The sequence below is a fragment of the Hyperolius riggenbachi genome, chromosome 11 (genome assembly GCF_040937935.1).
Source record: "Hyperolius riggenbachi isolate aHypRig1 chromosome 11, aHypRig1.pri, whole genome shotgun sequence".
Lineage (NCBI taxonomy): Eukaryota > Metazoa > Chordata > Amphibia > Anura > Hyperoliidae > Hyperolius > Hyperolius riggenbachi.
Window position 1 is genome coordinate 223,429,023 of NC_090656.1, and position 14,735 is coordinate 223,443,757.

A 14,735-nucleotide genomic window follows, 5' to 3' on the forward strand; every position below is an offset into this window, starting at 1 on the left:
GGGTAACTGTTGCTGCATTTATTATTTAATGGTAATATTTGGCCATGTTTGCTGCTTTGGGGTTACGGTATACTATTAAATAGCATCACACAGTTTCTGCACACCCATGATGCGAATCCTCGTTTGACCAAATCATGGCGTATACACTGCTTTCTTATGCCTCGCTGTTACAACATTATGCTAGCTCCGCCCATACAATGTCATGGCCACGCCCATTTTTCAGTGCGGCGCACAGCCCCCCCATTTTTCGGCGCGTTTCCCCCCCCCCCCCATTTTTCGGCGCGGTGATTGATCTGACAGGAAAATTGCATGGTGTATGTATACAGCATAATACTGTTTGAGAAGCGACGTTAGGGCTGGTTCACACCTAAGCGGGAATCGTGTGATTCCCGCTAAACGCTAAAGCACTGGCGTTTTGAAAAACGCCAGTGCTATTTTAGCCTATGGCAGTGTTCACACTAAATCGATTTGCGCTAATCGCTGGCGTTCCGCAATTATCGCTTATCGCAAACATGTTACATGCAGCATTTTTTCCGGCGATTTTGGAGCGATAGCTATTAGCATATATAGAATTGCTAATCACGATCGCTCCAAAAACGTAAATGAGTCCAGTGATTTTTCTTTTTTTGTTTCTGTGTTAAATCGTGGAAAAATCACGCTCTGAAAAAGCTACCGCAAATCACTAGTGGTTAGCGATTTTAGGTATGAACGAGGCCTTCTAGATCGCCTGGTCACCCCCTGGGGAAGGGGCCGATCCTCTGCCAGCACTACACTCCCTCCTCGCTGGATGATCTGCATTCCATACACACGTAAGAGAAGCCATGCACTGGCAGTTATATGTAGCCGGGCCACACTGGTGTGACAGAAGTGACACGGGCTGGCTTGTGCAGGGAAGGGCCGGTGACACACAGGAGGACAAAGGTTGTGAGAGCTGGGAGGAGTGAGGCAAGCAGCATGGCCGGGAACAAGTAAGTGGAAAGTCTCTCCTGACTCTGGGAAGCAGAGGAGCTGCAATGGCTGCAGATTTATCCTTTTTCTGGCCCCTCTCAGGTGTCTGGGGGGGATCCGATCCCTTTCTGCACGCACGGCGAGCTCACAACCCACCGCCGGAGCTCCGCACAGCTTCTGTGTACCTCACAGACGTGTTTACAGCGGCCTCAGCTGAGAGCGGATTTACTACACTTCCCTCAGCTGGAGAACTTGGAGGGAGAGGAATAAGGAGGCTGTCATCTTCATTCCCTTATAAACCATGCCAGTTGCCTGGATTCTGTGCTGATCCTCTGCCTCTAAAGCCTGGTACACACTTTCAATTATGATTGGCTAATCTCTGAACAATTTTACCACCTCTGAGTAGTATGAGGGTCTACAGATAATGAATACTATAATGCTACGTACACACATGCGACAACGATCGTTCGTTGAGAACGACAAACGAACTTTTAATTGATGAAAGAACGACCTAAGTAAAGTTAGTTTTTAAATGTGTGTAACGATCTGATCGTTAGAACGAACGTTACATCACATAAAGCAACTATTGCGCTTGCGCATAAAAATGAGAAGTTTCATGGAGAAATAGCGAAATTCGCATGTCAAGCCTAGTACGAACGACCGTTTCCAACGATGTACTACTTTTGCAAACGATCGTCGTTGGTAAAAATCCGCCAAGCTAGATCGTTCGTTTTTAACAATCTAGCTCGTCCGTCGTTAGACTTAATGATCGTTGGTTGCTTTTTTTTTTTAAACGACTATAGTCGCATGTGTGTACGCACCTTGAGGCAGATTGTGTCGGTAAACCCTTGAACTACATGGAGGAGGTAAAACTGCTCAGTGATTGGCCAATCAAAATTTTAATCTGCAGATGACAGGCCAATTTTACCACCTCCATGTAGTATGAGGGCCAGAAGATTTTGAATACTAAAGCTGGGTACACAAGATAAGTTTTTGAAAAATGAAAGATCTCAGATAATCTGCAGATAATCTTTGTAAAAAAAAAAAGTTCTCAAAAGATACCGATGAAAGATCTTTATCTCTCAATCTTTCAGATGACGGTTCATTAAACCAGATGTTACTTAAAGGGGAACTGAAGAGAGAGGTATATGGAGGCTGTCATGTTTATTTCCTTTTAGACAATACCAGTTGCCTGGCAGCCCTGCTGATCCTCTGCTCTAATACTATTAGCCATAGCCCCTGAACAAGCATGCAGCAGATCAGGTGTTTCAGTGGTTCAGACTTATAAGTCTGATCTGACAAGAGAAGCTGCATGCTTGTTTCTGGTTTTAATCAGATACTACTGCAGAGAAATAGACCAGCAGGGCTGCCAGGCAACTGGTATTGATTAAAAGGAAATAAACATGACAGCCTCCATATACCTCTCTCTTCAGTTCCCCTTTAACTTTTGTGTGCACAGGCATGCGTGAAAAAGGACATAAACAAACAATGAAGGATTTTTGGGCTCTTTTGCAGGAACTGATCTTTTCCATATGTGTAGTATTTTTAGAAAGATCAGTCGTTCAAAACTCCCTGACAAGGGCGTAACAATAGACCCTGCAAGGGATGCAGCCACAGGGGGCCCCGCCCTGAGAGTCTGACAACTAAGGGAAAGGAGTCCATACAACGTTTTGTAGACAAAGATTTGTAGACAGTCCCTATTCAGTGTGCTGGGGAGGGGGCAGTGTTGCCAACTCATCCCTTTAATTACTGACATATGAATTATACAGGTTACGTGGCTAGGTGAATGCAGTTAAAGAATACCCAAACTGACATGTGACATAATGAGATAGACATGGGTATGTACAGTACCTAGCACACAAATAACTAAGCTGTGTTCCTTTTTGTCTTTCTCTGCCTGAAAGAGTTAAATATCAGGTATGCAAGTGGCTGACTCACTCCTGACTCAGACAGGAAGTGACTACAGTGTAACCCTTACTAATAAGAAATTCCAACTATAAAACACTTTTCTAGCAGAAAATGGCTCCTGAGAGCAAGAAAGAGGTAGTAAAGGGGAATTTCTTATCAGTGAGGGTGACACTGTAGTCACTTCCTGTCTGAGTCAGGACTGAGTCAGCCACTTACATACCTGATATTTAACTCTTTCAGGCAGAGAAAGAAAAAAAGGAACACAGCATAGTTATTTGTGTGCTAGGCACTGCGCAAACACATATCTATCTCATCATGTCGCATGTCACGTCGGGTATCCTTTAAGGCACTGATTATGTGTAAGTAGCCCCAGAACCTGTATAACTTAGATGTGTCAGTAATTAAAGGGATGAGTTGGCAACACTGGGAGGGGGCTCCAAAGTTTTTGCAGAGGGGCCAAGTGATTTCTAGTTACGCCCCTGCTCCCTGACAAACCTATGTGACAGATAAAGGTAGCCATATTCTAATCGAATTGGATGAAAATCAGTGCAATGCAACCAATTTTGCGGATGAAATTTGTCGCATAAGTCGATTGCACATGCTTTAAGGTGTTGGGCCGACTTGCTCGATTGGGTGCGAGGTGGTAGCAGCGTGCAATTGTAGGAGGATCATCGAATGCGACGAAACCCCCTGCGCTGTCCACTCTAATGTTAAATGTCCCCCCGGTGCCCAGTGAAAGGTATAAATTGCCTGTCCGCTCTACATACACGTGCGCCCCACGTGGTTGCTTAGTAAGGATGCGCGTATGATGTCACACGTTACTAGGCAACCATGTGGCGCATGTGTATGGAGAACAGAGTGCGCCCGGAAGCTAGCGGGGGACAAGCGGAGGCTGTGGACAGGTAATGTATAACTTGCACTGGGCACCGGGGGCACATTAAGCATTAGAGGGACAGCATTGGGGCGGCGAGGCGATCGGCTGCAGCGTCACAACGCCGAATCTGGAGCGATTTCAACATGAAATTGATCGGGAATCGGCCTGCGGTGTATGGGTAGCTGGCAGATCTCTCTCTTAATTCCTCAGTATGAAATGTGTGTACTAAGCTTAAAGGAATAATCGGGCGTTTTTCAAAAAAAAAAAGCTTTACTCACCTGGGGCTTTCTCCAGCCCCTTGCAGCCTACTGTCCCACACCGACCGCTCCGCTCTCTGCCGCCGTCCCGGTCTCCATGCACGACCCTGAGGTCGTCTTTACTGCATCTGCGTGCACCGCTGCTGTCAATCAAGCCCACGTTGTACGCTGCCTACTGCGCAGAACTCCACCTGCGCAGTAAGCCACGGATAATGTGGCTATGATTGACAGCGACGGTTCATGCAGGCGCAATAAGGATGACCTCAGGGTCAGCCTCTGCACCGTGCGCGGAGACCGGGACGGCGGCAGAGAGCATAGCGGGACAGTCGGCTGCAAGGGGCTGGAGAAAGCCCCAGGCGAGTAAAGCTTTTTTTTTTGGGGGGGGGGGGTTTGCCTGATAACGCCTTTAAATAGAAACTCCGACCAAGAATTGAACTACCCCAATCAGTAGCTGATACCCCTTTTACATGAGAAATCTATTCCTTTTCACAAACAGACCATCAGGGGGCGCTGTATGGCTGATATTGTGGTGAAACCCCTCCCACAAAGAAATTCTGAGTACGTACTCCTGGCAGTTTCCTTTTGCATTGTGGGAAATAGCAGCAGCTACATCACTCAAAAGTGGCTTCATCTGGGGAATGCGGCACCTGTAGCCCATTTCCTGCACACGCCTGTACACGGTGGCTCTGGATTTTTCTACTCCAGACTCAGTCCACTGCTTCCACAGGTCCCCCAAGGTCTGGAATCGGTCCTTCTCCACAATCTTCCTCAGGGTCCGGTCACCTCTTCTCGTTGTGCAGCGTTTTCTGCCACACTTTTTCCTTCCCACAGACTTCCCACTGAGGTGCCTTGATACAGCACTCTGGGAACAGCCTATTCGTTCAGAAATGTCTTTCTGTGTCTTACCCTCTTGCTTGAGGGTGTCAATGATGGCCTTCTGGACAGCAGTCAGGTCGGCAGTCTTACCCATGATTGCGGTTTTGAGTAATAAACCAGGCTGGGAGTTTTTAAAAGCCTCAGGAATCTTTTGCAGGTGTTTAGAGTTAATTAGTTGATTCAGATGATTAGATTAATAGCTCGTTTAGAGAACCTTTTCATGATATGCTAATTTTTTGAGATAGGAATTTGGGGTTTTCATGAGCTGTATGCCAAAATCATCAATATTAAAACAATAAAAGGCTTTGAACTACTTCAGTTGTGTGTAATGAATCTAAAATATATGAAAGTTTAAAGTTTATCAGTACATTACAGAAAATAATGAACTTTATCACGGTATGCTAATTTTTTGAGAAGATCCTGTATAGATCCTCCTATACAGAAACCTTTTGAAAACAAAAACCTGACACTTACCTGGGGCTTCTATCGCCCCTCTGCAGCTGTCATGTCCCGCGCCGTCCTCCTACGATCCTCCGTTCCCTGCCGCCGGTCCCGGTCTAATTATTCGTCTAATACAACTGCAGCTGCACGGCCGTGGCCACATGCGTGCTCACTCTCACTCTCGTCTCCGGAACCTTACCGCGCAGGCGCAGTACAAGGGTTTCTCATACTGCGCCTGCGCAGTAAGCTTCCAGAGACGAGAGCGGGAATGAGCAGTATTCGCCTAGTTCGACGAATAATTGGAACGGGACCGGCAGCGGGGAGTGGAGAATTGTAGGAGGACGGCGCGGGACATGACAGCTGCAGGGGGCTGATAGAAGCCCCAGGTAAATGGTAGTTTTTTTGTTTTTAAAACCCTCAACAGAACCTCTTTAACCTCCTGAGCGTTACGGACGAGCTCAGCTCATCCAGTAACGCCACAGTGCATTGCTCAGGCCCTGGTGGGCCGATCTGCATAATTTTTTTTTCAAACACGCAGCTAGCACTTTGCTACCTGCATGTTTGTTGCGATTGCCGCCGATCCGCCTCTACCCGCCGCGGAAGAGGCACCCCCCCCGCAGACCCCTTGCGCAGCCTGGCCAATCACCGCCAGGCTGCGCTATGGGGTGGATCGGGACTCCCCCTGACGTCACGACGTCGATGACGTCATTCCGATCGTCGCCATGGTGACTGGGGAAGCCCATACAGGAAATCCCGTTCAGAACGGGATTTCCTGTTGGGTATGATTGCCTGCGGTGATCGGAGGGGTAGGTGGGATAGTGAAGGGAGGGGGAAGCATGTAGCTAGCGCTAGGCTAGCTACATGTTAAAAAAAAAAAAAAAATTGCTGAAAAAAACCCTCCTGCAGCCGTGCGCCGCAATTAATCAAAACGCCAGGGAGGTTAAGCTCTTTATTGCATAAGCAAGATGCCAAAGAAACTAATGGCTAATTGCATAAGCAAGATGCCAAAGAAACTAATTGGGCTAATGGCGACAGACTGCTTTTTCTGGCTCACGCCTGTTCCCTAGTCCTACAGCCAGCTAGTTAAAAATACCACATGCTGATGGCCTGGCCTGTGTCTGTGTGGGTTTCCTCCAGGCACTCCCTTTTCCTCCCACATCCCAAAAACGATACTAACAATAATTGTCTTCCCTAAACTGATCCCGTCATATGGCAGGAACATTAGATTGTCAGCTCCTCTGCGGGACATTTACTGGGCACAGATGAGAGAATAATCATTTTGAGTTGATTAATTTATGTTCCCTAACCTAGCATTGCTCCTCTGTACTAAACACTACCTCACCCAACAACGCCTCAAACCCAACATAGGTAACAAACCTAACCCCTCCCCCCCCCCCCCCCCCCCCCCCCGGTGCTAAATACTACCCCATCCAGTAACCTACCCAAACCTGATGTAGCCCCCCTTAGTCCTATATACTACCCCACACCGTAAACCTACCTAAAGGACCTCTGTCCCAAAAATCTTAAAATGTAAGATGTATGTAAACCTATACAGATAAGAAGTACATTTTCCCAGAGTAAAATGAGCCATAAATTACATTTCTCCTATGTTGCTGTCACTTACAGTAGGTAGTAGAAATCTGACAGAACTGACAGGTTTTGGACTAGCCCATCTCTTCATGGGGGAATTCTTGGGGTTCTCTTTATTTTCAAAAGCACTTAGTAATTGGCAGTTGCTCCGTCCAACTGCCCAAAAAAAGTGTATGGTGAGCACAGAGGCTGGCCATCATCTTTGTATAAGGGCCCATTCACACTTGAGCGTTTTGCTTTTGAAAGCGCTAGTGTAATTAAACCCTATGGGCCCGTTCTTACTTGGAAAATCGTGAAATGCAAACGCATCGCCTGCACCATTTTCAGGCGATTTCCCGGTGATCGCGTTTCAGTGCTATAGAAGCGCTAAACGCGATTGTGTAAAAATCGCCACAGTGTTAAGTGATTTTTTTTTTCCGCTGAAAAATCACTCCTGCAAAACGCCGGCTGTTGTATGTGTTTACATATATTTTATAGTAAGATTTTCTTTAATGTAACGGCCTCTTGTGCTAAGCACAACCCCCCCCAACCTTGCATAACTCCCCTGTACTAAATACTACCTCAGCCAACAATGCCTCAAACCTACTATAACCTCCCCCTGGTGCTAAATACTACCCCCCCCCCCCCCAGTCACCCCTACCATCAGGGCCGGTTCTCTCATGAAGCAAGGTGAAACATTTGCATCAGGTGCAGAGATTAGAGGCAACATATTTGTACTGTTTGCACTAACAGCAGTCCGAGTCGGAGGAGAGGAGAGTGAGGTGAAGAGGTCATCATTGGGGAAAAGCAACTTGTTGAGCTGTGTGAGGAGTCTGACAGTGAGTGAGGAGGGGGAGAGGCAGGAGAGCTGAAGTGTTTCATTTGACTCGCACACACTCCAATGAGTTCTGGGTCACCATGAGTTTGCTGGTTAGTCTGTTCAGCAGAAGGGAGGAGGTGGCACTGCTGTCCTGACTAAGGAGGAATGGAGGATGGCCGACTGGCTGAGGGTGAGCAGTTTTAGTTACAAACTCACAGCCAGCCAGTGTGCTATTGTGTTGAGCTGCAGCATGTCCACTGGCGTCACAATAGGCCCTGCAGCCCCTGGCCCACTCGGGGCCGTTTTGTGGGGGCTGGAGGGGTGGCAGCATGAGGGGAAAGCCTTGGCCACAGTCGGCGGGGAGAGGGGAAGTCCCCCCCCTCTCCCTCACCACGGGGCTCTCCCCTCTGCGCTCCCCTCCAGCTAGTTCAGTGTGGGCAGCGGCGGGCAGATACATACCTTCCGTGCGTTCCACCGCATACTCCTCGCTCTAGCGGCTGACGGCACTTCCGAAAGTGACGTCAGCCGTTAGAGTGAGGAGTATGCGGTGAAACGCACGGAAGAAGGTATGTATCTGCCCGCCGCTGCCCACACTGTAACTAGCTGGAGGGGAGCGCAGAGGGGAGAGCCCTGAGGTGAGGGAGAGGGGGGGGGGGAACTTCCCCTCTCCCCGCCGACTGTGGCCAAGGCTTTCTCCTCATGCTGTCACCCCTCCAGCCCCCACAAAACGGCCACGAGCGGGCCCCAGGGAGCAGGGGTGGGCCTGCTCTGAAATTCTGCAGGGGGGCCCGGTGGGGCCTAGTTACGCCCCTGAGCATGTCATGTGAGAACATTCTCACAAGTTTGCCTCAGGCAGCAAAAAGTCTATAACCGGCCCTGCCTACAATAAGTAACCTAACCCCCTCAGGAGGATGAGGATCTGGCAGAGATTGTGCATTAGATCTCGCTGTAGAATTGCACAAGCAGGGGGAGGATTATACCGAGATCGCTGTGCCAGAGTGTATCGCCCTTGGATTTGGGACAGGTTACGTAACAGTTGTGTTGCTGGATTATCCCAGCCCGGGTCCCACAGCGAATTACAGGTACGTATCTCATCTCTGCTTATTTTACATTATTATTGGACTAATCGGCACTGATTTACGGCCCAATCACGTGACTGTCGGTGGCTCATTTCCACCGAGCAGAAAAGAGTTTGGTGTTGTTTCTCGGCGGTTCGTCGTCGCAACATGTTTTGAGCCCCAGAGGGATACGGAGCTGCAAACGCAGCTGACCGCTATCAACAGCAATCGACTGTAAACGCCTTGATATAAACTCTCTCATTCATCTCAATGCTGTGCACGGATCCCAGTGCGTGTTGGGTCTCCATGGCAACAGCGCCGCCACATGACACCATAAAGACCAGTGCTGCTCTGATCCCCCTTTTCAAAATCCGGATTGATCCGGATACCCAGATATCCGGATCCAAATTGGATATCCGGATTTGACCTTTTTGGTATCCGAATAGAATCGGATATCCGACCCCAGTGTCCGGGCGGATTTGGATATCTGGATAGAAAAAACGGAAGTGGCCTTTAAATTGCTTTAAAAACATTTTTTGGGTAAATGAGGCACGTAGCATCATTATTTTTTAAAGGGAAACACTAATTGATGATGTGGGGATTTTAAATCCCCCCCCCCCCCAAATAAAAGTCTGTCAATTAACATCAGGACTAGGTTCCAGACAGCAGTCGTGCAGCCCACATTGTGTCCAAAGTCCTAAGCACAACTGGGACATGGCAGCTTGAGGTTTATCACTGTGTACAGCACTTGCTAGGCCAGCAGCACTGGAGCATGTCTCTCAGTGAGCATTCAAAAGCAAGGACAATATGTCTCATCATGGCAGCCTTTCTTATTATACAGGGGGCCTGGCCAGGGTTCCTTTCTGTGATTGGGTGCCAGGGCTTAGGCTGGGAGCCCTCTGATTGGCTCAATGAGGTCAGGTGGGGCTGGGTGCCAGGGTTTAGGCTGGGAGCCCTCTGATTGGCTCAATGAGGTCAGGTGGGGCTGGAACTTTCTGTTATTGGGTGCCAGGGCTTAGGCTGAGAGCCCTCTGATTGGTCAGGTGGGGCTGGCCAGGGTTCCCCTCTGTGATTGGTTGCTAGGGCTTCTGCTGGGACCCCTCTGATTGGCTCAATGATGTCCTGGACGTCATACAGTATCTCAATAGTCGGATTTCTGCGGATATCCGCTTTGCCAGCCAACTATCCGCAGATAGCTATCCGGATTTCCACAGAAATCTGGAATCTTGAAACCGAATCGGATAGCTGAAAAAAGGTCGTATATCTGGGTTACCTGGATATCTGGAATCCGGATGAGCAGCACTGATCAAGACATGCCAGCGTAAATAGGTTTGATGGTAAGAAGCCATTCTCAAAATGTATTGCCATAAATTGCACAGCTGGAACCCTGGTAGAGTTAGACATGGTGCAGGTAGAGAATAAATAAGAACCAGATGCTGCAGGGAGAATCAGAAGACTGGCCTGAAGTTACTTTTAAAACACTGTAATTCAGTCACCAGCAATAGCTGGAAGCCTAATTACATTATTCCCCACCATCCACATGGACCTGGAGGGGGAATAGTAATTAACGACGCCGGGACTTGTGCAGGAGCAGGGTAAGCCGTATATCGGCTGTATCCTGCACCCAAGTCTCCCGGCAGCGATTTCATGCATTCTCTGCAGGGAGACCCCTAGTGTTAGCCAATGGAACCACATGCAAAACAATATTGAAACCCACTGCCACCACTACGTACATCAGGGTAATGTGGTATTTCATGACCTTTATCTGGTCTTTTATAGCTAGTCTTTCTTGTTTATTTATAAATTGTTGATTGTTAAAGTTATTATTACACTTATCCCAATTTTCTTGACAGACGTGGAGGTAAACGGGGGGAGCGAGGCTTGCACTCAGAGTATAAGCATCTCGTGAACTCTGAGGACGAAGAGGCAGAAGTCGAAATTGTTCTCGAAAGGAACGTTACTGTAGCTGACTCCTCTTGCAAATTGCCAAACTACAAGACCATGGGGGCTATTTGTGTTGGGATTGTTGGACTCTGCCTGCTGGTGGGAAGCTTGGCTTACCTTTCTGGAAGTTCCGCCTGTACCTTAGTAGATGTGTCCACATCCTACGGGAAGGTCCGTGGCCACCACTGTGACAAAGTTTATATGTTTAAAGGGATCCCCTATGCGAGCCCTCCCACTGGAGACTTGCGTTGGAGACCTCCTAAGGATGCCAGCAGCTGGAATGGCACGCTCAATGCCACCAACTTCAAGCCCATGTGTGCCCAGGTGAGACCACTGAGTGAGACGGGTGAGGTGATGGGCTCAGAAGATTGCCTGTATGTCAATGTGTGGACACCTACTCTAGAACATGATGCCAACCTGTCCGTCATGGTCTGGATCCACGGAGGATATCTCTTAATCTCTAGCGGGTCAGAACCTGGCTATTGTCCCAATGAGGACTTGGTCAAGCACAGCCATATGGTTCACGTCAGCTTCAATTATCGCCTTAATGCGTTTGGGTTCTTGGCTTTGAATTTCCTCAGAGAGGGATCTCCCACCAACACTTCTGGTAAGTAGAACACCAAACAATCAGCTGGATAGTGTACTGTTAAGGCTGTAATGTTTGAGGCTTCAGCCTTTGACTAGGGTTCGAATTCCAGATCAAGCCAGTAAGGCCCAGTGCACACTTAGCGGTTTTAGGTGCGATCTGCCGGCCGCATCCGCCTGCAAAAACACTTGGCTAATGTATTTCAATGGGATGGTGCACACCAGCGGGTTGAGGTTTTTCCCAAACCGCAAACGTGCCTCCTGCTGCACGTTTGCGGTTTTCTGAAGCGTTTTGTCCTCAATGTAAAGTATAGGAAAAAAGCAAACCGCTCTGAAAAACGCTAGATCAGAGTGGTTTGCCAGGCGTTTTTGTTACAGAAGCTGTTCAGTAACAGCTTTTACTGTAACAATATGTGTAATCTGCTACCCAAAAACGCACCCAAAACCGCTAGGGATGCTTAGAAAACCTCTCTAAACATGCCTAGAATCGCTCTGAAATCAGCTCCAAAAACCTCTAGCGTTTTGTGGATCTGCTAGCGGTTTTGGTGTGCACTGGGCCTAACTCAAACAGTAAAGGGTCTTTGGGCAAGCCTTCCTGATGATCCTGGTCGCCCGTGGAGCATAATATGTGTTCTGTGTCTTGTCAAGACAAGATTCGGAACATTTATAGAGCATTTCTCCGAATGGACTCAAAACACCAGAGCTGCAGCCATTTAAGGCATGATCCACGGGCGACCAGGATCATTAGGGACTTGCCCAAGATCTCCTTACTGTTTTATGTACTGGCTTGAGCCCGGATTTGAACTCTTGTCAAAAGGCTAAAATCCCACATTAAAGTCAATTGCCTTAGGCCTGGTTCACACTTGCGCTTAAAAATAGTCCGTTCACGGAACGAAACATACTGTACAAATGGAACAGATGCGAATGGGTCCAATGTTAACCTATGGGACCGTTCATATGTGTCTGTTTGTACGGATTCGGTCCATCCGTTCAGCTGAATGGACCGCAACTTTCTTGCAGGACCAAATTTTCTGGACCACTGAGCACAGCGGACCGGAAACTGAAGCTCTGCATTGAGAGAACAGAACGTTTCTTCACACTAGTGAATCGGACCATTCTTAGGGCCAAAATCCACTGGGGGTGGGGGTCTGGTGGTGGTGGGGGGGTCTGGGGGATGCTCCACTGGGGGTGGGGGTCTGGAGGGAGGTTTTCTTACCCAGGCTTCCGTCTCTTCCACTTGTGTCCCAAATCGTGTCATGTGACTACCATGCTTCCTCCTTCCTGGTTGAAGGAGGAAGCGTAGTCACGTCACGTGACGTGACTTGGTACGCAAGGGGAAGAGACAGAAGCCTGGGTAAGAAACCCTCCCTCACCCGCTCAGCAGAGTGGAGCGGCAACGGAGTGAAAATGGATCTGATCTACCGGTGATCAGATCCGTTTTCACGGATCTGTTTGCCAGAGTGACCAAGCCTTATGGATCCGCTGAAGCGGAGACTGGATCCGCTTTACCGGACCCGTTTGACTTTAAAATACCAGTGTGAACCGGGCCTTACCAGTACCTTATACAGCTGACCATCTTGAACAAACGTAATTTATAAGTTTCACTTATAAAACAGGGAAGATTATTGTTTTCACAATTTACGATTTCATACACATTCAATGTTTTTTTAATTTGTAAAACATTTGTAAACGAAATACAACACAATATTTTTTATAAACGCTATTACCGCTGATCGTTTACACCCCGCGCCCTTTTTTCCCGACGCCCTTTTTGCATAGACGCATCCCAGTTGCCTGACAGCCCTGCTGTAGTAATACATCTGTAGTGACTGAATTACACACCAGAAACAAGTATATGGCAAATGCAGTCCAACGTAAAGGACATCTTCTAAACAATGCAGATTGTCTGGTTGGTCTGCCTTTAATACTTGTAGCCATTGCCCCGGAATAAGCATGGCGATCAGGTGCTCTTGACTGGATTAGCCATATGCTTGTTTCAAGGTAACCCGAGGTGAGAGTGATATGGAGGCTGCCATATTTATTTCCTTGTTAACAATGCCAGTTGCCTGGCAGCCCTGTTGATCTTCTGGCATAAGTTGTCAAAACCCTGGAACAAGCATATGGCTAATCCAGTGAAACCTGAGCCAGCTGAGTCAGAGTACCTGATCTACTGCACGCTTGTTCAGGGTCTATGGCTAAAAGTATTAGAGACACAGGATCAGGAGGACAGCCAGGCAACTGGTATTGTTTAAAAGGAAATGAATATGGGAGCCTCCATATACCTCTCACTTCAGTTGACCTTTAAGTTAAAACTGCATTAAGCTGTAGAGAAAAGGCAATACGTAATCGTATACAGTTACAAAATGACTTGTATAGTGATTATTTGGTTTATACTGAACTAAAGTGTAGTAATCCTTTAAATCATGGATTCCACGAACCAGCAGGATTTTATAAAGTGCGGCAAAAATAACCTAAACGTCTTCTGTAAATAACAATGCAGAGTGCTATGTTACCTTTCTAATAGAAACTGTAATGTCATGTGACCAGTTCTGCTTATCGGACAAGTAGCACCCATAATGCCTCTCTTCAGGACAGTGGGTGGAGCCATGCAATTCTGCATCTCTAACTTATTTAAACTTTTATAGACGCTCCCTGGCGCCCCAGCTCGCGTACAGCAGTAATGTGTTCCACCTCTTTGTTATTCTTTTCCAGGGAATTATGGGCTGATGGATCAGGTGGCGGCATTAAAGTGGGTGAAGAACAACATCAGGAATTTTGGAGGTGACCCGAACCAGGTGACCATCTATGGCCAAAGCTCAGGTGAGGACGCAGGAAGGGGGTGTGGCTACTTCTCCAGCTGTGTGTGATATTTGTGCTGCTTTGTTTACATATTTTATTATTATTATTATTGTTTTTATTATTAGTCTACAAAGTGCCTAAAACTTAAAAAAGGAAAAATCAAACTGAGCCTCAAAAAATGTAATCTGCTCATTTAACCAGTTATGCTGTTTTGCGGCAGTATATCTACTTTCCGCAGGACTTCAGTTCCTGCCCAGGGGCGTAGATATACGGCCACCGCTGCGAATGGAAACACAGTTCGCATTCAACGATCGAAGTGCCTGTGACCAATGATCACCAGCATCAATGAGATACTGGTGGTCATTGAGTAAAGTGAAAGTAAGGATAAGCTAATTACTTCCTGTCAGCATACTAGCAGTGCGCACAGGAAGATAAAGTGGAGGGACATCTAGTGGCCAGATAGTAAAAATACACCCTACATACATTACATTTAATAAAAATACATAAAATACCCCATAAATTAACCCATTACCTCCCCTCACATAGTTACCAAATAAAACACTTGTGTATTTAAAAAAATAAAATAAAAAAATACATAGTTACCCTGGGGACTCAACTATTTTAATATGTATGTCATGAGGGTATATTACTGCTAT

General features: G+C 47.4%; 1 protein-coding gene across 1 annotated transcript in view; it reads left to right on the plus strand.

The window, feature by feature from the left end:
- The first annotated feature begins 817 nt into the window (after positions 1-817).
- Positions 818-14,735, plus strand: part of LOC137538061 (para-nitrobenzyl esterase-like) — a 49,364-nt gene continuing 35,446 nt past the window's right edge. Inside the window, exons 1-3 of the mRNA XM_068260026.1 lie at positions 818-968; positions 10,605-11,302; positions 13,993-14,100. Coding sequence (XP_068116127.1) covers positions 955-968; positions 10,605-11,302; positions 13,993-14,100 — 820 coding nt within the window. The 5' untranslated portion in view covers positions 818-954. The remainder of the gene's footprint in view (positions 969-10,604; positions 11,303-13,992; positions 14,101-14,735) is intronic.